A 26,665-nucleotide genomic window follows, 5' to 3' on the forward strand; every position below is an offset into this window, starting at 1 on the left:
AAGCCTTACTTGATTTAGGATCAAGTGTTAACTTGATACCTTATTCTTTACTGGAGCAGATAAGTGATGTTGATGTGAAACCTGTAAAGGTTAACTTAGTAATGGCAGATGGATCTTCAAAGGAACCCCTGTGGAATAGCAGAAGATATTATAGTTTGTGTGGGTAAACTCCAATTCTTGGTAGACTTTGTGGTGATGAAGATGGAGACTGAAAAGATACCCATTATTATTGGAAGACCGTTTATGAAAACGGCCAAAGCCATCATTGATGTGAACGAAGGTATAGTAGTGCTCCAAGACAGAGAAGAGAGAGTTGTTGTAGATGTCTTCAAAGATGAGAGGTAGATGCAGGATGAAGAAGCTAGTCATAAAGCTGCATTTCAAGATGTACTCATGACTAGCTCTCAAGATGCAAAGCCCAAGGTTAAAGGTAAGCATTGTTTATTGTTTCAGGTACCGGAAAAAGAGAAGATTGGAAGAGGAAGGAAAGTTCCTGATGACTGGATGAAAGAACAACTCCAACTGGGTACACCTGTGAGAGTCAAAAACAAATTGTGGGTTGTGAAAGGCTATAAAGAAAAGGAGATGATAGAGATAGAGTCTCCATATTCTACAAGAGTCAAAACAGTACACAGGAAGCAGTTGAGGAGTTGGTGGAATATGGACATCAACTAGGAAGAAGGAATTTGAACTTTATTGGGTCAAGCTAATGACGTTAAAAGGGCGCTTGCTGGGAGGCAACCCAGTGATTTAAGGATTTTTAATTTTTGTTTTGGTGATGTAATTTTGAACTTTTGGACATTATTGCTGTAAATATTTTGTTGGGATATAGCATCTACTAAAGGATGCTAGGTGGTGAAGTATCCACTGAAGGATACTAGGTTTGTTACACCTACTGATGGGTGCTGGTGGATGTTGGGTCAGGCTCGTGATGTTAAACAAGCGCTACCTGGGAGGCAACCCAGTTGATTGATTATATTTTTGTTTGTTCTGCTGTAGTTGCATAATAGGATTTTGCATGAGTAATCTGAGCATATTATTGCAGGGAGTAAGTGAGAGGCATGGGTAGGAGGCACCTAGGTTAAGCTAGGAAGAAGAAGAGCACTTCTCGAAAGTGCCACTGAGCGGCAAACTACCGCTGAGCGGTAGTGTCGCAGACTGGGCTTAGGTTGCCCCTAAGCGGGACCCGAGCCCATTAGGGTATTTTTATACCCTAAGCTGCGCATTAGTGTCTCTTTTCAGAGTTTTCTTTGCACACACACTCCTACATACTTTTTCAAAGGTTCTCTACAACTTTTCCCTCATCCTTCTTGAGAAAATCTCTCTTTCACTCATTTTATCACTAATTCCATCTAAGTTTGGGGTAGGAAGAGAGAGCCTCATAGCTTGAAAGCATTCCCAGTTCATCTAGCATCTCCACCAAAGTAAGTCAAGCATTTTTCATTCTAGGGTTCTTGAATTTGAATTTGATTGTTAAACCATGAATCTTTAGGGGTTTTGATTTCTATGCATGATTTGATGATTTAATTGAAGTTTGAACCAATTAAACTGAATGATTTTGATCTGAAAAACTGAAAATTGCATGTGGGTCGAGTTAGGACAGGTTAAAAAGAAATTTTCAATAATCTGCAGATTTACCGCTGAGGGGTAAATTACCGCTGAGCGGTACTCTGACAGATAACAGATTTTTGCTGAATTGTGTTCTGGATTGCTGCACTGGTGGCGCTGAGGGGTGATTTTGACCCTCAACGGTGGTTTAGCCTCGAAATAAGGTGTTTTCTATGTTTTTACTAATGATTAACAACATGTTTTGTGGTTTGGTATCTGTGTTTGATGTAGGAATGGCATCCTCTTCAGGCAAAAGATTTAAGACCATGGCATCCAAAAGAAAAGAAAAGGAACCAGAACAACCCCATTCTAGTAGGTTCCTATCTCGCAAACATGAGAAGCACTTCAAGGCGGTCCAAGATAGGAGGTTACTGATCGAGAGAAAGGTGGGAATGATACCTAACTTTGCTCCTCAATTTGGAGAGCAATTGTTAGGGAATGATTGGGGAAGCTAGCCACATACCCTTCACCTGCCAATATAGCTGTGGTAAAAGAATTCTACACTAATGCAAGAAAGATTGGTGATTATCCAGCTGAGAATTACTTGGGCTATGTCAGAGGCCATGCTATCAGGTATGATCCTGATTCCATCAACAACTTCTTGGATACTGTGTGGGCTGGTGAGCAGTGCCAGTTTGCTCTCTATATGGAAGAAGGAGCTGATTTTGAGGATGTAGAGAGAGTTTTATGTGTGCCTGGAGGAGATTTTCAAAGGGATAGAACTGGCGTTGTGGTAAACATTAGGAGAACTGACTTGACTCCTCTTGCAAAGTATTGGATGGCATTTTCTCATGCCAACATTCAGCCATGTTCTCATGTGTCAGACATTACGCTTAGCAGGGCACTCCTCCTTTATTGTGCAATCAGGAACTTGAATGTCAATATTGGACAGGTAATAGCTGATGATATAAGGGTGTGTGCTAACACAACAAACAACAAAGCACCCTTAGGACATCCGTCCGTAATCACACACCTCTGCAAGATAGTTGGGGTGGATACTTCATCTCCACCTTTTGAAAGGCCAAGGAAAGCAATTGATGAGGCTTATTATAGATAATATTGTGGAGGTGATGAAGCAGCTCAACCAGTTCCACCACGCCGTACTCGCAGAGAAAGAAGGAAAGCACAGAGTAGGGCATCTGCTGAGACACATGAAGCAGAACCATTCCAAATGAGGGACATGTACATGTCTCTTATAGGTGCACAGTTACAGTTCATCCACAGAGGGCAGGTGGCTACTGCAAAGATGATTGTTGGAATGTATGATACACCTCCAGCACACAGGTGGACTATGGAGGAATTTCATAATGTGGTAGCTTGGCCAGAAGAGCAGGTACAAGGAGGCAGAGCTGAAGCAGCTGAAGCTTCAACTATGGAGATGGAGGAAGAAGATGATGAAGCGGATGATGATGACGCATTTGAGGATGCTGCAGATGAAGAAGAAGAAGAGAATACAGATGACAGCTCAGATTGATGGGGAGCTGAGATAACATTTACTGATGAATGCTATCATGACTAGAGCAGGATTTATGCTTTTATTTGGTTTTGTATTCTGAACTTATTTACTTTTGTTTTAGAATAGGGTTTGATGTACTCAATTGGGAACTTTGTCTGGTGTGATGGTTTGCTTATAATTGTGATTGTTTGATAAGTGATGCTTGATGATACTTTGATATGGATTGATGTTGAGCTGTGCACATTACATGCTTGTACAGGTGATTCACAAGCTTTGTGAACAAATGCATGATGTTGTGATTGTGATTGTGATATTAAGCAGGATGTTTATGTCAAATGTGAATGAGCTTATATGTGAGGTTTTTAGCTTCAGAGTTTTTGTGATTGAATGCTATTCCTTTGGAAACATGAATAACTTTGCCCAGGTTTTCTATGATTGAATTACTTGCTTGTTTGCATCATATGATCAAGGCCATTTGTTGGTAACCCTTATATTAGCCAATTTCATGATTAGCCACTAAAAGAGAACACTATGTGTTCTATCCTTTGAACCCTTACCCTTGAACATGATTTGGAAACCCTTGTTGAAAAGCTTTACCTTGAGTTAAGTAGAAAATATTCTGTGGTATTGATAAATGTTCAAGTTTGGGGTTGTTGGAAAATAGAAAGGGAAATTGAAAGCATTGAGCTAAGAGCTAAGAATAAGAATGTGAAAGAATAAAGCAAAGAAGAGAAAAAGCAAAGCTCAATGCAAAAGAAAGTTGGGAATAAATAAGAATGATTGTGTTGATATGATTCTCTTAACTCAAGGGTTTTGTGATCCAGAAAAACCAATTTTCTTGTTAGCCCAGCCACATTATAAGCCATTGAAAAAGTCCTTGTGATGATGCATGCTTGTGAATTTATTTGATTGTGGTTAAATGAAAGGCAAAGACGATTCATGCGACACTGTGATAGTAGAGTGAATGAGTCATTCCCTCTTATACACTTGTGATTGAGTGAAACACTTTACCTAGTGAGGAAATATTCATTGAGCACATGAACATCCATGTTTCGTTGAATAATCATTCATGAAAAATAGCATTTGTTGGATATTAAGTGACTTTGTGAACACCAAAGCATGTGTACATCTTGATTGAAATCTTTGTCATGAGTTTGATTGAAGTTTACTTATCTTGAAAAGAGGATTTTTGAATGAGTGAACCATTATAAGGATTGGTAGAAGATTGAGTTACATCTTGTTTGCTTAAGGACAAGCAAAGTTCTAAGTTTGGGGTTGTGATAACAGTTGAAAAACTGTTATTTTCATGCTTAAAATTGATACTAAAAGCAACCTTTAACACTTAGAAACTAGCTTGAAATCATGCTTTTGGTTATATTTTTAGAAATAAGAGAGCTGGACAGGTTTATGCTTGATTTCAGTGTTTTTGTGTAGGTTTTAAGGTGAATTTGGTGAAAGAAGTGAAGAAGGATAGAGATGGAATCAGAAAAGACATCAAAAAGTGCAAAAGGAGAAGTCGCAACAGCCGCTCAGCGGTAATTTACCGCTGAGCGGCACTCAGGTAGTCACGTTGGATCCGCTGAGGGGAAGAAAACAACTTATGCACTTACCGCTGGGCCTAATTTTCTATAATTTTAGAATAGTATATAAGCTTTAGGACATCCTAGGGTTTGTATCTTTGGCAGAGACGAAGCAAACACTCTCTTTTCCACCCCTTGAAGGAAGATCTTTGATGCTCAGGCTACCTCCTCCTCTTTCTAGGGTTTTATCTTTCATTCTTTCATTATTGTTCATCTAGTTTTACCATGAATATGGTGAACTAAACCTTGTATTGTTGTTGGGGAATCAATGTAGTCTTGTGAAACTCTCATATATGGAATTTGATTTAATGTCTTATATTAAGATATATGCTTTCTTTCATCTTTAGCTAGGGTTTTTCCTGTTTGCTTATTGCTTGCTTTGTTTAACTCATTCATTGCTATGATTATTGATTTTGTCGATATGGGAACGTACGGGGAAATCTAGATCCGGGGAATTTCTCCCAATAACATATTGGTTGCCTTTAAGCTCCTGCACTTTAAGAATTAATTACTAGGAATGCTAGGAATTGTATGAACTCGTAATTAGGGATAGGCCTTCTTGCAAGGTAATTTAGAGAGTGGCATTAGCATTGATGATAAGAATGAGGAATTCCTGAAAATATTTGAGAGTGGATAAGATGAAATTGATAACCCCAACAACATAATCATCCATATAATTCATTGAAGTGTTTGTTTTGTTCTTTTCCATTGATCAAATTCATGCATACATGTTTAGTTATTGTCTTTTGCATTAAAACATATAATCAATTTGTTCTTAAGTCTTAAATAATCAACAAATCACATAGCTAAACTAGGCCATGAGTCCTTTGGGAAAACGATACTTGGTCTTACCTTGTTTTATTACTTGATATGATTCGGTCACACTTGCCGATTGTTAAACAAGTTTATGGCGCCGTTTTTCGGTGTTCATAAATTTGTCATCAATGCTCCCAAAGATTGTTTGGAGCTTCTTCATAAGGCGATTGCCAGATTTGAAGACAAATCATTTTTTTAAGAGGGAGGGTATGATGGAATCCTACCTTATGTGTTTCTCAGTGTCCTCTTTTTGTAGTTTTCACATTTTATTGTGCACGTATTTTAGCTTGTAAGGAGCATGGGTTACTATAAATACCCAACTCCTCTCTTGTATTGGCACTTTTGAGATTAATGAGAATTGAGTTTTTTGAATCAAAAACTATTTTCTCTTGAAAGTCAGGCTAGAGAGTCCAAGTGACCTCCTCTAGCCACCTTCCAAGCACACTTCCTATTTTTCATTCTTCCATTTTACTCCATTGTGCTTCCATTAATGCTCTCCTCCACGACGCGTTGTTCATTTCTCCAAGCCAGCTTCTTGCACACATCATTCAACCAATCTTCATTCACCACGCGTCAGAGGCCATTGCCTCGTCATTTTCTCTCTCGCGCTTCAGAGAGCCTCCTTCGCATCTCCAGCTTCTCACTACCTCGCGAGACTCTCGCCTTAAGGTAAGCCTCATCTCTTTCAATCTTCTTCTAGGTTTAGATCTCTTTCCACCATTTCCTCATATCATCACCGATTAAAGCCTCTCTACCATTTTTCTTCATCATTTTCACTTTGCCTTTCGATTTCACCGATTGTTTTCCCCTTTCTACCATTTAATCCACCTTCCACCGAACAACCTAGCTTTTCCATCATTCAATATTTAGTTTCAATCGATTAATCAGTTCCATTTCACTTTTCCACCGTTTAATCAGTCCGATTCGCATTTTCCTTCCTTCTCTAGGTTTTCCACCGATTAAACCTTAGATCTTCGGGTTTGCTTGAGTCTGTTCATAGTTTAGTAGATATCCTTCGAGTCAGCTCTCGATTTAGAGCTTGGTCATCATTTTCATAATTTTTCCGTTGCGTTCATCTTTGGAGGAAGCTTCGAAGGAGCTCGCGACACGCACATTCGTCATCTCCTTGGACGCTCGTCCATCAATGTGTCATATGATCAAGGCCATCTGTTGTTATCCCTTTTTAGCCAATGCATGATTTTAGCCCAATAAAAGAGCACAATGTGTTCTATCCTTTGAACCTTTAACCTTAAATATGATATGAAAACCCTGTTTGAAAATCTTTACCTTGAGTTAAGTTGAGAATATTTGTGTGGTATTGATAAAAGTTCAAGTTTGGGGTTGTTGGGAAATCTAAAAAGGGAAAATAAAAAGAATAAGCATTAAACTAAGTGTTGAGCAAATGAAAAGCAAAAGAAAAAGAAAAGAAAAGAAAGAAAAGAAAAGCTCAATGCAAGGGAAAGTTGGGAATAAGTGAGAATGGTTTTTTGAAAAAGAGAGATTGTGTTTAAATGATGAACTTATGAATGACTCTCTTAACTCAAGGATTTTGTGATCCGGAAAAACAAATATTCTTCTTAGCCCAGCCACATGACAAGCCATAGAAAAGACCTTGTGATGATATTTGCTTGTGAGTAGGTTTGATTGTGGTTAAATGAAAGTCAAAGTTGATTTATGTGACATTATTATAGTAGAGTGAATGAGTCACCTCTATATACACATGTGTGTTTGAGAGAAACACTTTTTCTTTGGTGAAAAGTAGTTCCATGACTGCATCATTACATCTTTGCTTGATTCATCATTCATGAGGATAACAACTATTGAATATTCTGTGATTATGTGAGCACCACAATAAGCTTAATTGAATCAAGGCCTTTATTCATCTTGACTGATATTCTTTATAATAAGCTAATATGAGTGATTACTTGTCTTGAAAGAAAAGGTTTTGAAATGTGTTGAAACCATTGTATTGATTGTTTGAAAGCCAAGTTACATTTTTTTTGCTTGAGGACAAGCAAAGTTCTAAGTTTGGGGTTGTGATAACGGTTGAATTTACCGTTATTTGATACTTAATTTTGATACCAAAAGCACCCTTTTAGACTTAGAAACTAGCTTGAAATCATAAGTTTGTGTGAATAAGAGAGTTGAAGGTGAATTTAATGATTCTATGCTAGATTTCCTTGTTTTCAATAGGAATTGAGATGATTTAGAAGAAGAGTTGTAGTAAGGAGTTGGAACTCAGGAAGAGTTGGAAAAGCATCGGAAAGGAGGAATTACACTGTCTCACGCTTGGCTACCCTTTTTCTAGAGCCCTCAGTGCAAGAAGTCCTTGTCTCGCACCTGGGCGCCCTCTTTGGGACGCTGAGCGCCCCTTTCTCGAGTCACACCTGATAACAGTTGAAAAACTGTTATTTTCATGTTTAAAATTGATACTAAAAGCAACCTTTAACACGTAGAAACTAGCTTGGAATCATGTTTTTGCTTATATTTTTGGAAATAAGAGAGTTGGACAGGTTTATGCTTGATTTCAGTGTTTTATGCATGTTTTAAAGTGATTTTGATGAAATAAGTGAACAAGGATAGAGATGGAATCAGAAAAGAACTCAAAAAGTGCAAAAGAAGAGAAGTCGTAAGTACTGCTCAACGTCATTTTATCGCTGAATGACACTACTTAACACTCGTTGGCACCGTTGAGGGGTGAAAGTTCAGCTGAGGGGAAGAATTCAACACACGCACTTACCGCTGAGCCGTATTTTATCGCTGAGCACCATTATTTTGGGCTTTGGCCTACTTTTCTGTAATTTTTAGAATAATATATAAGCTTTAGGACATCCTAGGGTTTGTATCTTTGGCTGGAGAAGACGCAAAACACACTTTTCACCCCTTGGGGGTAGAATTGGAGATGGTGACGGCTCTCCTCTTCTCTTTCTAGGGTTTTTCTATCTGTTCCATTCTTTCATTATTGTTCATCTAGTTTCACCATGAATATGGTGAACTAAACTCTTCTTGTTGTTGGGGAATCAATGTAATCTTTTGAAGCTCTCATATATGGAACTTTGTGTTTAAACATCATATTTATGATACATGCTTTCTTTCATCATTAGTTAGGGTTTTTCTTCTTTGCTCAAAGCATGCATTGTTTAACTCATTCGATGTTATGATTATTGGTTTTCTCGATATGGACACATATGGGGAAATCTAGAACTGGGGAAATTTTCCCAAAAGTAGTATTGCATAGACATAGGAATATGAGGGTTGGTTGCCTTTAAGCTTCTGTGCTTCGGAATTAATTATTAGGGATGCTAGGAATTGTATGAACTCATAATTAAGGATAGGCTTTCTTCGCCGAGACATCGGGTTTAAGGTAATTTAGAGAGTGGCCTTAACATTGATGAAAAGAATGATGAATTCCTAAAATATATGAAAGTGGATAAGATGAAATTGATTACCCCAACAACATACTCATCCACATAATTCGTTCAGTGTTTGTGTTCTTCTTTCCAATTGATCGTCACATGCATACATGTTTACTTTTTGTCTTTTGCATTTGAAACTTATAACAATTTGTTCTCAAGTCTTAAATAATCAAGAAATCATATAACTAACTAGGTCATGAGTCCTTTGGGAGAACGATACTTGGTCTTACCGAGTTTATTACTTGATACAATTCGGTCACACTTGCCGAGGGTTAAACAAGTTTTTGGCGCCGTTTTTCGGTGTTCATAAATTTGTCATCAAGTTTTTGGCACCGTTGCCAGGGACTCGTGGTTTAACTAGTTTATTTGTGTGATTATTGATTATCTTTGACTTGTTTTAGAATTTTGAATTTCTGTTTTTATTTTTCTGTTTTTATTTTATTTTATTTTTATTTTATTTTCTGTTTTTATTTTTCAGTTATTATTTTATTTTTATTTTTCTATTATTATTTTTCTGTTTTTATTTTATGTAACATCCCAAAAATACAGCCATAAACTATATAATAGGAATAATCACATTTCATAATAATTCAGTTCAGTTTTTCAAATAAAAGAACGAACGCGCCAGGACGAACGTCCTTACAGGAGAATTACAAATTTAAGTCGAACATAAACGAAATCTGACCGAACGGTTTACACAGGAAAAATACCGAACGGTCGAACATAACCAAAATAAAGGATGAGGAGGTCGAACGACCACTCAATTAAACACCTATACTACTAGCCGAACGTACTACTGTTCGGACTTCACTTCTACAACAACGAGGTCCTCTTCCTCTAAAATTCCTTCTTCCAGCGTCTCCTCCAGTAACGCATCACCATCTGCTCACATCCACACAGATGATCATTGCAAAAACAAGACGGACGTACAACAAGACAACACAAGGAAATACAGGGTAAGCTTATTGAATTTAATTCAAGTAACAACATACATTTCATGGCACATCAAACATATCGAATAATTCACAACATATAATTCAATCAATTATTTAACTCAATCAATTCCTGATACTAGACTGACTGTCCGGACCGTATGAATTCTGTGTAGCTACGACGTTCGTGCACCCAGGTGGTGTAGCTGGAATTCTCATCAGCTGCCACCCGAGGCTAGTTCGTTCCGTCCAAAGTACATTTATGGACTAGGACCTCCTGCCGTTCCCACGCATGACATACTCCCCTCTACTTGAGGAGGAGCACTCACGGAACATCAGGATGAATCGCCAGCTAAGCTTTGTCCACATTCATACTTTACAAATTCCACTTTCATCCAAGAGTCGTTCCTCCCTGGAACGCTCGTTCAAAATCCACAACCATCATTTCACCTCATATACTGTTCATTCTTTATAATTTTTCACTTTAATATCATTTTCATCATCCGTTCCAATTACTTAAAATGACGAGCGTTCAACCCTCTTCATAACGAGGACGAACGTTAAAACTGAGACCGAGAAATCCTCGTTTCAGAACAGAATAAAACCAACACATATCAGATGACGAACGTCATTACCACTCGAATCAGTTAAATGAACTGACTCTAGAACAATCCGATCAATACTCAGAATAATTTAAGTACCAAGGCTCTAGGCCGAATCCAAATGGATAAAGATACCTCAAGACGATTGAATGACCATACCGAGAATAATTCCATCATATAAACCGACTGCAAGTCAATGACCGAACGTGGTACACGGAGTTACTGAAATTTGGACGAACGCTATTTCCACCCGTTTGGTAATTAAATACAAGGACGAGCGTTCGGTATAAGACCGAGCGCCACTCATAACGTACACTTTGGGTCGAGACCCATCACTGATTTGAACTGATAATAGAAATAGAAATTAATATAATGAGAGATGGGGAAGTTAGGTTTTTAAGAATGACTAAGTGTACGAATGTATATTTACAAGCTTCTCAATTTCTCACATAACACTCAGGGCATCTACGTTTGGCCGAACGCTCAAACGTAGCACTTAATACAAGAGGGCGTTCATCCTCAACTAGAAATATTTCCAAATGAAAGAATTCAATTCAAAGAAGTTTACTAACAGCACCGAACGGTCAAGGACCGGTCAATGACGAACATTCATTATCATAGGAAATTCATGTTCAAAGTTTCATTTACATTAAACTCGTTACTCAGCATAAACTTTCATACTTTCAAATACTCATATCATAGTCCATTTCATTTCTCTCATACATCAACTCATAATCATAATCATATACCAAAAATCAAATAACACAGATCATACTTCATGCGACACACATAACGTTCATATAGTATAATACAAACATACGAATTAAATTGAATAAGCTTCCCTTACCTGGATCAGTGAACGAACGTACTAAAACACTCTTCGTCTAACTGAGTTCCCTTCTACCCTTACGTTCCACTCTTCTTTAAACTAACTTCAAACATCCAATAAACCAACAGAGACTCAGACAGGATAACAGCATGCAACCGGAGCTGGGTTTGCATGTATCAGAAAATGGACTACTAGGAATAAAGAAACTTACCAGTTTTAGAACTCAAATGTGTTCGGTTCAAAGTGAAGCTTGAGACGCCGGGAGTGCTCCTACGGTCTCTGAATGAGGATCGGATAAGTGAAAGGGTGAGTTTCTTTAGAGAGAAGATAGAACTCTTAGAGAGAAGAAGGAGAATTCGAAAGATCAGGATTTTTGGAGAAGATGAGTGCATGCAGAGAGTGTGAGAAGAAGGTTTCAGAAGATCATTTTTCTCCCCATGTAACACGAACGTCCGCTCTCCTGCTGACACCTGCATTCCACTATCTGATTTCAGATTCTCGTTTCTTGACACTTGGCTTCAGCGCAGAGGGGTTTTGAGTGCGTTTTAATGAGATTAGACAGGTGGGTTCTGGGTGCATATTTACGAGGTCTGACAGGGTTCTTCAGAAACGAGAAAGGAAGGTATGTGCAGAGAGTGGAGCGTTTTCTGAAAACTTCAGTTTTGCTTCCCCCGCTGATAACAGTTGAAAATCTGTTATTTTCATGATTAAAATTGACACTAAAAGCAACCTTCACACTTAGAAATTAGCTTGAAATCATGTTTTTCTTTATATTTTTATAAATAAGAGAGTTGGACAGGTTTATGCTTGATTTCAGTGTTTTTGTGCAGGTTTTAAGGTGAATTTGGTAAAATAAGTGAAGAAGGAGAGAGATGAAATCAGAAAAGACAATAAAAAGTGCAAAAGGAGAAGCCGAAGTCACCGCTGAGCGGCAGTTTACCGCTGAGCGGCACTCAGGAGTTTGCGGGAGGTCCGCTGAGGGGAGAAAACAAGTCACGCACTCACCGCTGAGCGGTATTTTACCGCTGAGCTGTACTATGGAAGTCACGGGAGATCTGCTGAGGGGCAAAATGGCCGCTGAGGGGAGAAAACAAGTCACGCAATCACCGCTGAGCGGTAGTTTACCGCTGAGCGGCACTTTAATGGGCTTGGACTTGACTTTTTGTAATTTACGAATGATACATAAGCTTTAGGGTTTCTTAGGGTTAGGTATCTCTGGCTGGAACGAGGCAAACACTCTCTCTACCACCCCTTTGAAGGAGGATCTTGGATGCTGAGGCTTCCGCTTCACCTTTTTAGGGTTTATTCTTTCATTCTTTCATTGTAATTCATCTAGGTTCACCATGAATATGGTGAACTAACCTCTTTATGTTTGTTGGGGAATCAATGTAGTCTTGTGAAACTCTCATATATGGAATCTGTGTTTACATCTTTTAATTAAGACTTATGCTTTCTTTCATCATTAGTTAGGGTTTTTCCTCTTTGTTTAATGCTTGCATGGTTTAACTCATTCGATGCATGATTATTGGTTTTTGTTGATACGGGAACGTACGGGGAAATCTAGATCCGGGGAATTTCTCCCAATTTTATATTGGTTGTCGTTAAGCTCCTGAACTTATGAACTAATCATTAGGAATGCTAGGAATTGTATGAACTCGTGATTAGGGAGAAGCCTTCTGGAAAGGTACATTAGAGAGTGGCATTAACAATGGTGATTTGATCGTTGAATTCCTAAAATATATGAGAGTGGATAAGATGAAATTGAACCCCAACAACATATCCATACATAAATTTCATTGAAAGTGTTTATCTTTTGCTTTTTGCCATTGATCACAATTCATGCATACATGTTTATTTTCTGTCTTGCATTTTAAACCCCAATTAATTCATTTGTAAGTCTTAGTTAATTAAGAAATCACATAACTAAACTAGGCCGTGAGTCCTTTGGGAAGAACGATACTTGGTCTTACCAAGTTTTATTACTTGAACGATTCGGTCATACTTGCCGATTAAAAACAAGTTTGTGACATCATAATTTGGTGTTCATAAATTTGTCCATCAAGTTTTTGGCGCCGTTGCCGGGGACTCGTGGTTTAACTGGTTAATTTGTGTGATTATTAATTATCTTTGACTTATTTTTTTATTTTATTTTTAAATTTCGAATTTTTATTTTATTTTATTTTTCCTATTTTTTATCTTTATTTTCTTTTATATTATTTTGTGCTAACCAAATCTTCTAGGGTTTTGTGTTCTTGTGTATGCAGGAGGCAATTCGAACTAGGAGCAAGAAAACAACAGAACCGTTGCTTGAAGGATTAGAAGACAGTAGACGGAGGAGAAGAATCAGAACATCTAGAGAACTTTTCCCTCCTCCGGAAACTCTGTTGCAACCATCACCACAAGGTTCTGACAATAGCACAGAAAATATGGAGAATAATCATATCAGAAGAACTCTTGCTGATTACACCAATGTAGCTGGACCTCAACATTTTAACAGCATAGCTAGACCTAGAGTCAATGTAGCCAATATGGAGGTCAAACCAGCATTGATCCAACTGGTGAAGAGTAATCAATTCAATGGGTTATCTCATGAAAGCCCATATGAGCACCTGACTACATTTAATGAAATTTGCAACACAGTGAAAATCAATGGGGTGCCAGACGAAGCAATCAAACTTAGTTTGTTTCCTTTCTCATTGGGAGGCAATGCTAAGCTTTGGTTGAACTCTTTTCCAGAAGGAAGTTTCACAGAGTGGGAAGCAGTGGTAACAAAGTTTTTGAACAAGTACTTTCCACAATCAAAGGTGACAAAAGGCAAGCAAGAGATATCTTCATTTAAGCAGGGCATGGAAGAATCACTGGGGCATGCATGGGATAGATACAAAAGTCTGCTAAGAAAAACACCCACGCATGGCTTTGAAGAACAAGAAGTAGTCTTAACTTTCCTTGGAGGGCTTGGTTCACAAACCAAGATGATGCTTGATGCCTCAGCAGGAGGCAATATTAAATGGAAAACTCCAGAGGAAGTTATAGAAATTATTGACAACATGGCTACTAGTGATAATGAGCTCAACAGCGAAAGAGGAGTTCCTATGCAACAAAAAGGGGTTCTCCAATTACAGACACATGATGCCTTGCTAGCTCAAAATAAAATTCTAACTCAACAGCTGGAGACTCTGACTAAAACTCTTGCACAATTACCTAAAGAGTTGAAAACTGCTGCACAGGTGCAAACCTTCTTCTACACATATTCTTTTATATATCTTATTGGGTCAAAGAAAACTAATTAGAGATATGTTTGATGCTTATTGCAGATGGATATTTGACCCAGGAGGAACCCTTATGACGCTAACAAAAATAAGTCTTCAAAAGCACCATCAGATTTGAGGACAAATCCTTTCCAAGGGGGAGGGGATGATACGCGGGGACCAAGGCTAATTAGTTTAGTATAGTATTTCTTTTACTTTTATTAAAAACATGTGTTAGGCATGTGCTAGATAGGAGGGACTTTTAGTCCTATATATAGACATGCCACCACCTATTGTAAGGTACTTTTGAGCATAATGAATTGTTATTCTGTTGAGAACACTCCAGATCAATTCTACCTTGAAAGTCAAAGCTAGAGAATCCCAAAGGATCTCCTCTAGCCACCTTCCATTCACACCATCCATTCTCTCATTTTCCATTATCAGATTCTCTCTCCTCCGTAGCATCCATCTCACGCCACTCTCATCAATTGAAAGCTTCCTCGGGGCTTGCATCATATCTAATGCCACGCGTGCCTTATTCCCTCACGAGATTTCATCAGCGAAGCCTCCGAATCCTTTTCCTCATGAGATTCGTCACCTCCGAATCTCAAACTTCTCACGTCTGATAGATCCCTCCGAACCACATCTTCATCTCTGCTTCACGACCATTCTCCACCGATTAGATCCTTTCTCATCGCCTAAAACACTTCTCCATCGCTCAAACCGCTTCCGCATCAAACCTTAGGTTTTCAACCGAACAAACCTCGAATCTCTAGTTTGTTCCTCGCTGTTCATCTTCGAATCCAAATGCTAGGGTTCTTGACTACGTCTGTTTCTTCCGCTGCTTCCCGGTCTTCATCTCGAGCAAATCCCGGTTTCTCGTCGTTTCCGGATTCAGCTCAAGCCGTCGCCTATCAAAATGGAAAACTCCAGAGGAAGCAATAGAAATCATTGACAACATGGCTACTAGTGATAATGAGCTGCACAGTGAGAGAGGAGCTCCTATGCAACAAAAAGGGGTTCTCCAATTACAAACACATGATGCCTTGCTAGCTCAAAATAAAATTCTAACTCAACAGCTGGAGACTCTGACTAAAACTCTTGCACAATTACCTAAAGAGTTGAAAACTGCTGCACAGGTACAAACCCAGTTGTGCGAATTATGTGGAGGTGACCATATCAATGGTCAATGTGCTTTTCCAGTGGAAGCCGTGGAGGATGTTAATTTCATGGCTAATCAATTTCCATATCGTCAAGGGAATTACAATCAAGGGTGGAAACCACACCCAAGTATTGGCCAAGGACAAACTGGGCAAGCTAATCAATATAATAAGCAGTAGCAGCAACCCAACTTTTGGCAACAGTTATCTATGCTTAATGAAAGATCAACAAGGTTGGAGAAACTCTTCAGCAATTCATACAGAAAACTGAATCTTCTCAAAAGAGCACTGAAGCTGCTATAAAGAATTTGGAGATTCAAATGGGTCAGATTACCAAGCAATTGGAAGAAAGACCAAATAGAAATTTTGGGGCTAATACTGAGGTTAAACCCACAGAAGAGTGCAAGGTGGTAAAGAGTGTGAATGAAGAGATAATTGAGTTAGAAGAAGGAGAAACAGAAGAAAGAAGAGAAATAGAGAGCGAAAATACTTTTCCTTTTCCAATAAATCAAGAGAAACAACTGGATTTCACAGAATTATTCAATATGTTGGATAATGATGCACCTTGGGAACAGATTCTACAACAGATTACGGTTTACACTAAATCTCATGAAGAAATCTCTACAAAGAAAAGACGTAGAGATGATGAGGCAAAGGAGTGTATAACTGTTAAAAAAGAGTCATTCCCTCCTAAAGCAACAGATCCAGGCAGTTTTTCTATCCCTTGTACCATAGGGAAGAAAAAGGTGAAGAAAGCTCTTCTTGATTTAGGTTCAAGTGTTAACTTGATACCTTACTCTTTACTGGAGCAAATCGGCAATGTTAATGTCAAACCTATAAAGGTTAATCTAGTAATGGCCGATGGATCTTCAGAGGAGCCATGTGGGATTGCAGAGGACATTATAGTTTGTGTTGGCAAACTTCAGTTCTTGGCAGACTTTGTGGTGATGAAGATGGAGACCGAGAAGATACCTATCATACTTGGAAGACCGTTTATGAAAACGGCTAGGGCTATCATAGATGTAAATGAAGGTATAGTGGTACTCCAGGACAGAGAGGAGAGAGTGGTGATAGATGTCTTCAAAGATGAGACGCAAGCAAAGGAGGAAGAAGCTAGTTATAAAGCTGCATTTCGAGATGCACCCATGACTAGCCGTAAAGATGAAAATCTTAAGGTTTCAGGTAACCATTGTTTGTTGTTTCAGGTACCCAAGGAAGAAGAGATTGGAAAAGGAGAAGAAATTCCTAGTGACTGGAAGAAAAGAAGACTCCAACTTGGCACAACTGTAAGAATCAAGAACAAGTTGTGGGTTGTGAAGGGCTTTAAAGAGAAGGAGATGATAGAGATAGAGTCTCCATATTCTAGAAGGACCAAAACAGTTCAAAGGAAACAGCTGAGGAGTTGGTGGAATGACAACATCAACTATAAAGATGAAGGAACTTGAGCTTTACTGGGTCAAGCTAATGACGTTAAAAGAGCGCTTGCTGGGAGGCAACCCAATGAATTTAAAAACTTTTGATTTGGTTTTGTAATTTTTAATTTGTGAACATTATTTTTGTAATTATTTTGTTGGAGATAGCATCTACTGAAGGATGCTAGGTGGTTAAGTATCTACTGAAGGATACTATGGATGTAACACCTACTGATGGGTGTTGGTAAGAAAATTTAACACCTACTGAAGGGTGTTGGTGGATTTTGGGTCAGGCTCGTGACATTAAACAAGCGCTACCTGGGAGGCAACCCAGTTGATTGAATATTTCTGTTTGTTTATTTTAGTTAGGGTTTGCATAAGCATTTTGAACATTGAATTGCAGGGAACCAATGAGGGGCACATATGGGAGGCACGTAAGTTAAGAAAAGAAGGAGAAGAGCACTTCACGAAAGTGCCGCTGAGCGGTACTTTACCGCTGAGCGGTACTCTCGCAGAATAGGGTTTTAGTTCCCCTTAGCGGGACCCGAGCCCATTAGGGTATTTTTAAACCCTAAGCTGCGCATTCTTTCACATTTTCAGATTTTTCTCTGCACAAACACTCCCACATACCTTCTCCAAGGTTTTCCACATCCTTTCACTCTTCCCTCTTAAGAAAATTTCTCTTCTACTCATTTTTTCACTAGTGTGCCATCAAAGTTTGGGGTTGGAAGAGAGCATTCTAGCTAGGAAGCATTCTCATTGCATCTAGTATCTCCACCCAAGTGAGTAAAATGCATTTTGTTCATTCTAGGGTTTTTGATTTTGAATATAATTGTCAAAGCATGAATATTTAGGGGTTTTGATTTCTATGTATGATTTGATGATATATTTGATGTTTTGACCGATTAAATTGCATGATTATGATCTGGAAAACTGAAAATTGCATTTGGGTGGAGTTAGGACAGCTTTAAACAAGTTTTTCAAAAATCTGCAGAGTTACCGCTGAGCGGCAGTTTACCGCTGAGCGGTACTCTGCCAGATTAGGTTTTGCTGAATTTTTGCGTGTTGGAATGTGGCACTGGTGGCGCTGAGGGGAAATTCTGGCCCTCAGCGGTGGTTTAGCTTCGAAAGGAGTTATGTTCTATGTTTTACTAATGTTTAACATCATGTTCTGTGGTTTTGTATTTATGTTTTAAATGTAGGAATGGCATCCTCTTCAGGAAAAAGATTGAAAACCATGGCAACCAAGAGAAAGGAAAAGGAACCAGAGCAACCCCACTCTAGCAGGTTCCTCTCTAGGAAACATGAGAAGCACTTTAGGGTGGTTCAGGACAGAAGACTTTTGATGGAGAGAAAGGTTGGAATGATACCTAACTTTGCTCCTCAATTTGGAGAGCAAGTGTTAGGGAATGACTGGGGAAAGCTAGCCACCTATCCTGCACCTGCCAATATAGCTGTGGTAAAGGAATTTTACGCCAATGCAAAGAAGATTGGTGATTATCCAGCTGAGAATTATTTGGGCTATGTCAGAGGCCATGCTATCAGGTATGATCCTGATTCTATTAATAACTTCCTGGACACTGTATGGGCTGGTGAGCAGTGCCAGTTTGCTCTTTGCATGGAGGAAGGTACTGATTTTGAGGATGTGGAGAGAGTACTGTGTATACCTGGAGGACACTTCCAAAGGAATAGATCTGGCTCAGTGGTTAACATTAGGAGGACGGATTTGACTCCTCTTGCAAAGTATTGGATGGCATTTTCTCATGCCAACATTCAGCCATGTTCACATGTGTCAGATATTACTCTCAGCAGGGCACTATTCATCTACTGTGCTATCAGAAGCTTAAATGTTAATATTGGGCAGGTGATAGCTGATGAAATTAGTATGTGCGCCAACACCTCAAACAACAAAGCACCATTAGGACATCCCTCTTTGATTACTCACCTTTGCAAGCTAGCTGGGGTGGATACTTCTGTTCCACCATTTGAGAGGCCAAGAAAAGCTATTGATGAGGCTTATTATAGACAGTACTGTGGAGGTGAGGATGCAGCTCAGCCAGTTCCACCACGCCGTGCTCGTAGAGAAAGAAGGCAACCACAGAGCCAGACATCTGCTGAGACACATGAAGCAGAGCCATTCCAGATGAGGGACATGTATATGTCTCTTATAGGTGCTCAGTTGTAGTCCCTTCACAGAGGGCAGGTGGCCACTGCTGAGATGATTGTGGGGATGTATGATACACCTCCAGCCCACAGGTGGACTATGGATGAATTCCATAATGTGGTAGCATGGCCAGAGGAACCAGTGCATGGAGGAGGAGCTGAAGTAGCTGAAGCTTCAGCTAGAGATATGGAAGAAGATGAAGCTGATGAGGATGATGCATTTGAAGATGATGAAGATGAGGAGGAAGAGGAAGATACAGAGGACAACTCAGATTGATGAGGAGCTGAGATAGCATTTACTGATGAATGCTATCATGTGCTTATGTTTTGTGGTTTAAGTTTTCTGAACTTATTTGTTTTGTTTTTAGATTAGGGTTTGATGTACTCTATTGAACACCTGGTTTGTTATGATGGTTTGCTATTAACTGTGATTGTGTGATAAGTAATTCTGAATGATGCTTATGATTGATTGATGTTGAGATGATGTGCACATTAAAATGCTTATACAGGTGATTCACAAGCTTTGTGAACAAATGCATGATATCATGATGGTGATTGTGAAATTAAGCAGGATGTGTATGTCAAATGTGAATGAGCATATATGTGAGGTTTTGAGCTCCAGAGTTGTTATTGTTAAATGCTATTACTTTGAAAGCATGAATGATTTTGCCCAGGTTTTCTATGATTGAATCAATTGCTTATTTTGCATCATATGATCAAGGCCGTTTGTTGAAACCCTTTTTATTGGCCAAATTCGTAAAAGTAGCCCACTAAAAGGGAACACTTTGTGTTCTATCCTTTGAACCCTTAGCCTTGAATATACACTGAAAACCCTTGATTAAAAATCTTTACCTTGAGTTAAGTAGAAGATTTTGTGTGGTATTGTTAAATGTTCAAGTTTGGGGTTGTTGGGAAAACATGAAAAGCATTGAGCTAAGAGCTAAAAAGAAAGAATATGCAAAGAAAAGAAAAGAAAGAAAAAGAAGCAAAGCTCAATGCAAAGGCAAAAGAAAGTTGGGAATGAATAAGATGATTGTGTTGTTATTCTCTTAACTCAAGGATTTTGTGATCCAGAAAAACCAATTTTCTTGTTAGCCCAGCCACATTATAAGCCATTGAAAAGTCCTTGTAATGATGCATGCTTGTGAATGTTTTTGATTGTGGTAAAATGAAAGGCAAAATTGATTCATGTGACATTGTGATAGTAGAGTGAATGAGTGATTACCTTTTATACACTTGTGTGTTGAGTGAAATACTTTACCTAGTGAGGAAATATTCCATTAGCACATGAACATCCATGCATAATTGATTGGTCATTCATGAAAAAGAGCATTTGTTGGGTATTAACTGATTTTGTGAAACACTAAAGCATGTGCACATCTTGATTGAAATCTTGATCATAAGTTTGATTGATGTTTTTACTTATCTTGAAAAGAGGATTTTGGAATGAGTGAACCATCATATGAATTGGTTGGAGATTGAGTTACATCTTGTTTGCTTGAGGACAAGCAAAGTTCTAAGTTTGGGGTTGTGATAACAGTTGAAAAACTGTTATTTTCATGATTAAAATTGACACTAAAAGCAACCTTTACACTTAGAAACTAGCTTGAAATCATGTTTTTTTCATTTTTTTAGAAATAAGAGAGCTGTACAGGTTTATGCTTGATTTCAGTGTTTTTTGTGCAGGTTTTAAGGTGAATTTGGTGAAAGAAGTAAAGAAGGAGAGAGATGAAATCAGAAAAAAACAATAAAAAGTGCAAAAAGAGAAGCCGAAGTCACCGCTCAGCGGCAGTTTACCGCTGAGCGGTACTCAGGAGCTTGCGGGAGATCCGTTGAGGGGCAAAATGGCCGCTGAGGGGAGAAAACAAGACACGCACTTACCGCTGAGCGGCACTTTAATGGGCTTGGACCCAATTTTCTGTAATGTACGAATATTATATAAGCTTTAGGGTTTCCTAGGGTTAGGTATCTTTGGCAGAAACGAGGCAAACACTCTCTCTTCCACCCCTTTGAAGGAGGATCTTGGATGCTGAGGCTTCCTCTTCACCTTTTTAGGGTTTTATCTTTCATTCTTTCATTGTAATTCATCTAGGTTCACCATGAATATGGTGAACTAAACTCTGTATGTTTGTTGGGGAATCAATGTAATCTTTTGAAGCTCTCATATATGGAATCTGTTTTTACATCTTTTAATTAAGACTTATGCTTTCTTTCATCATTAGTTAGGGTTTTTCCTCTTTGCTTAATGCTTGCATTGTTTAACTCATTCGATGCATGATTATTGGTTTTGTCGATACGGGCGCGTACGGGGAAGTCTAGATCCGGGGAATTTCTCCCAATATTATATTGGTTGTCGTTAAGCTCCTGCACTTATGAACTGATCATTAGGAATGCTAGGAATTGTATGAACTCGTGATTAGGGAGAAGCCTTCTTGAAAGGTACTTTAGAGAGTGGCATTAACAATGATGATTTGAATGTTGAATTCCTAAAATATATGAGAGTGGATAAGATGAAATTGACCCCCAACAACATATTCATACATATATTTCATTGAAAGTGTTTATCTTTTGCTTTTTGCCATTGATCAAAACTTCATGCATACATATTTAATTTTCGTCTTTTGCATATAAAATCCAAATATTTCGTCTTTAAGTCTTAGCTAATCAATAAACCACACAACTAAACTAGGCCGTGAGTCCTTTGGGAAGAACGATACTTGGTCTTACCAAGTTTATTACTTGAACGATTCGGTCATACTTGCCGATTGAAAAACAAGTTTGTGACATCATATTTGGTGTTCATAAATTTGTCCATCAGTCTTCAGGCAAAATAGTGAAGACCATGGCATCCAAAAGAAAAGGAACCAGAACAACCCAATTCTAGTAGGTTCCTATCTCGCAAACATGAGAAGCACTTTAAGGTGGGATAGGAGACTCCTTATGGAGAGGAAGGTTGGAATGATACCTAACTTTGCTCCTCAATTTGGAGAGCAATTGTTGGGAAATGATTGGGGGAAGCTAGCCACATACATTGCACCAGCCAATATAGCTGTAGTGAAAGAATTTTACATCAATGCCAGGAAGATTGGTGATTATTCGGCTGAGAATTACCTAGGCTATGTCAGAGGCCATGCTATTAGGTATGATCTTGATTCCATCAACAACTTCTTGGGTACTGTGTGGGCTGGTGAGCGGTGCCAGTTTGCTGTATGTATGGAAGAAGGCACTGATTTTGATGATGTGGAGAGAGTTTTATGTGTACCTGGAGGACATTTTCAGAGGAATAGAACTGGCTCTGTGGTAAACATTAGGAGGATTGACTTGACTCCTCTTGCAAAGTATTGGATGGCATTTTCTCATGCCAACATTCAGCCATGTTCTCATGTTTCAGACATCACTCTTAGCAGGGCACTCCTCCTTTACTGTGCAATCAGGAACTTGAATGTCAATATTGCACAGGAAATAGCTGATGAGATAAGGGTGTGCGCTAACGCAACAAACAGCAAAGCACCCTTAAGACATCCTTCTTTGATTACACACCTCTGCAAGATAGCTGGGGTGGATACTTCTGCTCCACCATTTGAAAGGCCAAGGAAAGCAATTGATGAGGCCTATTACAAAACATATTTTGTGGTATTGACAAATGTTGAAGTTTGGGGTTGTTGGAAAATAGAAAGAGAAATTGAAAGCATTGAGCTAAGAGCTAAGAATTAAGTATGTGAAAAGAAAAAGAAAAAGAAAACGAAAAGAGAAGAAAAAGCAAAGCTCAATGCAAAGGAAAGTTGGGAAAAAGTAAGAATGATTGTGTTTATATGATTCTCTTAACTCAAGGGTTTTGTGATCCAGAAAAACCAATTTTCTTGTTAGCCCAGCCACATTATAAGCCATTGAAAAGTCCTTGTGATGATGCATGCTTGTGAATTTATTTGATTGTGGTTAAATGAAAGGCAAACTCAATTCATGTAACATTGTGATAGTAGAGTGATTGAGTGATTCCCTCTTATACACTTGTGTTTGAGTGAAACACTTTACCTAGTGAGGAAATATTCCATGAGCCCATGAACATCCATGCTTAGTTGATTGATCATTCATGAAAAATAGCATTTGTTGGATATTAAGTGACTTTGTGAACACGAAAGCATGTGTATGTCTTGATTGAAGTCTTTGTCATGAGTTTAATTGAAGTTTTTACTTATCTTGAAAAGAGGATTTTTGAATGGAGTAAACCATTGTATTGATTGGTAGAAGATTGAGTTACATTTTGTTTGCTTGAGGACAAGCAAAGTTCTAAGTTTGGGGTTGTGATAACAGTTGAAAAACTGTTATTTTCATGCTTAAAATTGATACTAAAAGCAACCTTTAACACTTAGAAACTAGCTTGGAATCATGCTTTTGTTTATATTTTTGAAAATAAGAGAGTTGGACAGGTTTATGCGTTATTTCAGTGTTTTATGCAAGTTTTAAGGTGAGTATGGTGAAAGAAGTGAAGAAGGATAGAGATGGAATCAGAAAAGAACTCAAAAACTGCAAAAGGAGAAGTCGCAAGTACCGCTCAACGGCAGTTTACCACTGAGTGGCACTCAGGAACTCCCGTTGGCTCCTTTGAGGGGTGAAAATGTCGCTGAGGGGAAGAATCAACTCACGTACTTACCGCTGAGCGGCACTATTTTGGGCTAGTATATAAGCGTTAGGACGTCCTAGGGTTTGTACCTTTGGCTGAGACAAAGCAAACACTCTCTTTTCCACCCCTTGGACGAAGATCTTGGATGCTCAAGCTACCTACTCATCTTTCTAGGGTTTTATCTTTCATTCTTTCATTATTGTTCATCTTGTTTCACCATGAATATGGTGAACTAAAACTTTTTATGATTGTTGGGGAATCAATGTAATCTTGTGAAACTCTCATATATATGGAATTTGTGTTTAAACATCTTATTTGAGATACATGCTTTCTGTACTATAGGATACCTAATCCTCCAACGGTCGACCAATAACCCGATGACATACGACCACATGGCGTTGTCGACCGCTTGGTGCACGACGTACGACCACATGGCGTTGTCGACCACTTGATGATCGACAATCGAATGAGTTCCGTACGACAAGTCGCCCACTTATGTCGACATGCGAGATGACCGACATATAGAACATGACATCGTGGTCTATCGGTTACAGATAAACAGTTACAGATAAACAGTTACATATAATTAGCTAACTAATGCCGCGAATCACGGAAATAGGTGACTCAGTATCAGCACACGATCTAGCAGTTATAACTCCTACACAGTCAACTTCAGTAACTGACCGGATTATCAGGTAACCGGATCATCAGGTAACGGTTTATTTTATTACTTTAAATACACACAGCATACCAGAAAAAAGGTACGTTTTTCCCTAAGAAGAATTAAGAAAAGATTTCTTGATCTAATCACTCTCACTGACTTGAGCGTCGGAGTGCCTTTGCAGGTACCCAGCCCACCTTTACCCAAAGAACAGAGCGTAGAAAGAGAGAGGAAACATCATCACAGAGTTCAGAAGAAGAGGCAGTCCGGTTTTATTTGGTTTGTATTTCGGTCTCCACATCTCTACTGAAACATTTTGGCGCCAACCGTGGGGCCGAGACTTAACATCCCAGCGACGACCACCGGAGCTATGGAAGACGCCAACACTCGCGCTTTGATCCAGCAACTGCAAACCCAGATTGAAGCACAAGCACAAACCATACGGGAGCAGCAGGAACTCCAGCGCAAGCAGGCGGAGGAGCTGGCGGCACTGAGGGCGCAACGCCCAGAACAATCTGCCTCTAATCGGCAGGATAATAATGGATCGAGTCACCATGGAAAACCATCAGACCACTTCGATGGGGGGAGGAAAGGGCCTACTTCGATGCGCCTCACCAACTTACTCCCTTTCACGGAGGCCATCCTGCAAGCGCACATGCCAGATAAACCTCCCCCTACGTTAGAACGTTATGATGGCTCCGCCGATCCTGACAATCACCTACGCAACTTTGTAGACGCCATGGCGTTCTACACAGACAATGACCCTGTCATCTGCAGAGCTTTTTCCTTATCTCTCAAGGATGAGGCCTTGGAGTGGTTCCACACTCTTCCACGGAATTCTGTAGACTGTTTTGCGACAGTCGAGACGTTGTTCAGAAAACAATACGCAACCAACAGGAAACCGGAGATGACGGCTGCTGAGTTGGTAAATACCAAGCAGGAGAAGGATGAAACACTGAAAGCGTTCATGCAACGATATAACGAGACGGCCCGGCGTGTGAAAGATATCAATCACACTTTCATCATCAGCAATCTACCTTCATGCTTGAGGCCAGGATATTTTGCAGAACAATTATATGCTGACCCTCCCGCATCTATGGAGGAGCTACAATCCACAATTGCAAAATTCATCCGCATCGAGGATCTCCGAAACTGTCGGAAGAAACAGCAACAAGATACCACCAGTCACGATGTCAAGAAAACCGCAAAACGATCGACCAACGACTACAAACTAGATCGACCGCCACGAAAAGAATCAGGGTGGACACCTAAGTACGATCGTTATGTAACCCTCAACGCACCCAGGGCAAAGGTGCTAGAGGAGGCTTTACACGCAGAACTACTAACTGTGCGACGACGAGCTACTCCCAAAAACGCGGACAGCAGTAAGGCCTGCCGTCTCCACATGAATCGTGGGCATGACACAGAAGAGTGTAACTTGGTGAAAGACGAGCTGGAACGACTCATCCGAGCAGGCTACCTCCAGAACTACGTTAAGGACAGAATTTCTACCAGAGCCACAACTCCTCACCGAAAGGATCCATCCAGACGGAGCCCCGAGCGTTCACCTCCCAGGGATGACCGACGCCGCAGGCGATCGCGCAGTCCACCTCGACGGACGGAGAGAGAACGTTCGGTTAGAGGTCGAATTGACACCATATCGGGTGGCTTCGCCGGAGGGGGAATGTCGTCCTCCGCCAGGAAGCGACATCTTAGACAGCTAAAATCAGTCCATATGGTAGATCGACAGACTCGGTCTATTCCCGATATTACCTTCACCAATGCAGATTTTCACGCGCCCGACCCTGATCACGATGACCCTATGGTCATCACCGCGGAAATAGCTCGATACGACGTCAGTAAGGTACTGGTCGATCAGGGAAGTTCGGTCAACATCTTATATTGGTCCACTTTCAAGAAGATGGACCTATCCGAGGACCTCATCGCCCCTTTTAACGAGCAAATCGTAGGTTTCTCAGGGGAAAGAGTAGACACCAGAGGATACCTTGACCTGCGAACTCGGCTGGGAACAAGTCGAGAGGCACCTGAACTCCGAGTTCGATTCCTCTTAGTCGAGGCAAATACGTCGTACAACGCCTTGCTAGGACGACCTTGTCTAATGCTTTTGGAGCAATCGTATCTACCCCTCACCTCGCCATGA

The 26,665-nt window shown here is 39.6% G+C and overlaps 1 protein-coding gene across 1 annotated transcript; it reads left to right on the top strand.

Moving 5' to 3' along the window:
* Window positions 1-24,874: 24,874 nt before the first annotated feature.
* On the top strand, window positions 24,875-26,665 carry LOC148192904 (uncharacterized). Its single transcript, XM_088099307.1, has one exon. The coding sequence runs from the start codon at window positions 24,875-24,877 to the stop codon at window positions 26,663-26,665; it is 1,791 nt and encodes a 596-aa protein (XP_087955433.1).

The sequence above is a fragment of the Vigna umbellata genome, chromosome 9 (assembly GCF_029865625.1).
Source record: "Vigna umbellata cultivar VRB3 chromosome 9, Vumbellata_1.0, whole genome shotgun sequence".
In the NCBI taxonomy this organism is placed as follows: Eukaryota; Viridiplantae; Streptophyta; class Magnoliopsida; order Fabales; family Fabaceae; genus Vigna; species Vigna umbellata.

Bases quoted from the DNA above. Each gene is read 5' to 3' on its own strand.
- LOC148192904 (XM_088099307.1), top strand. From the start codon at position 24,875: ATGGAAGACGCCAACACTCGCGCTTTGATCCAGCAACTGCAAACCCAG.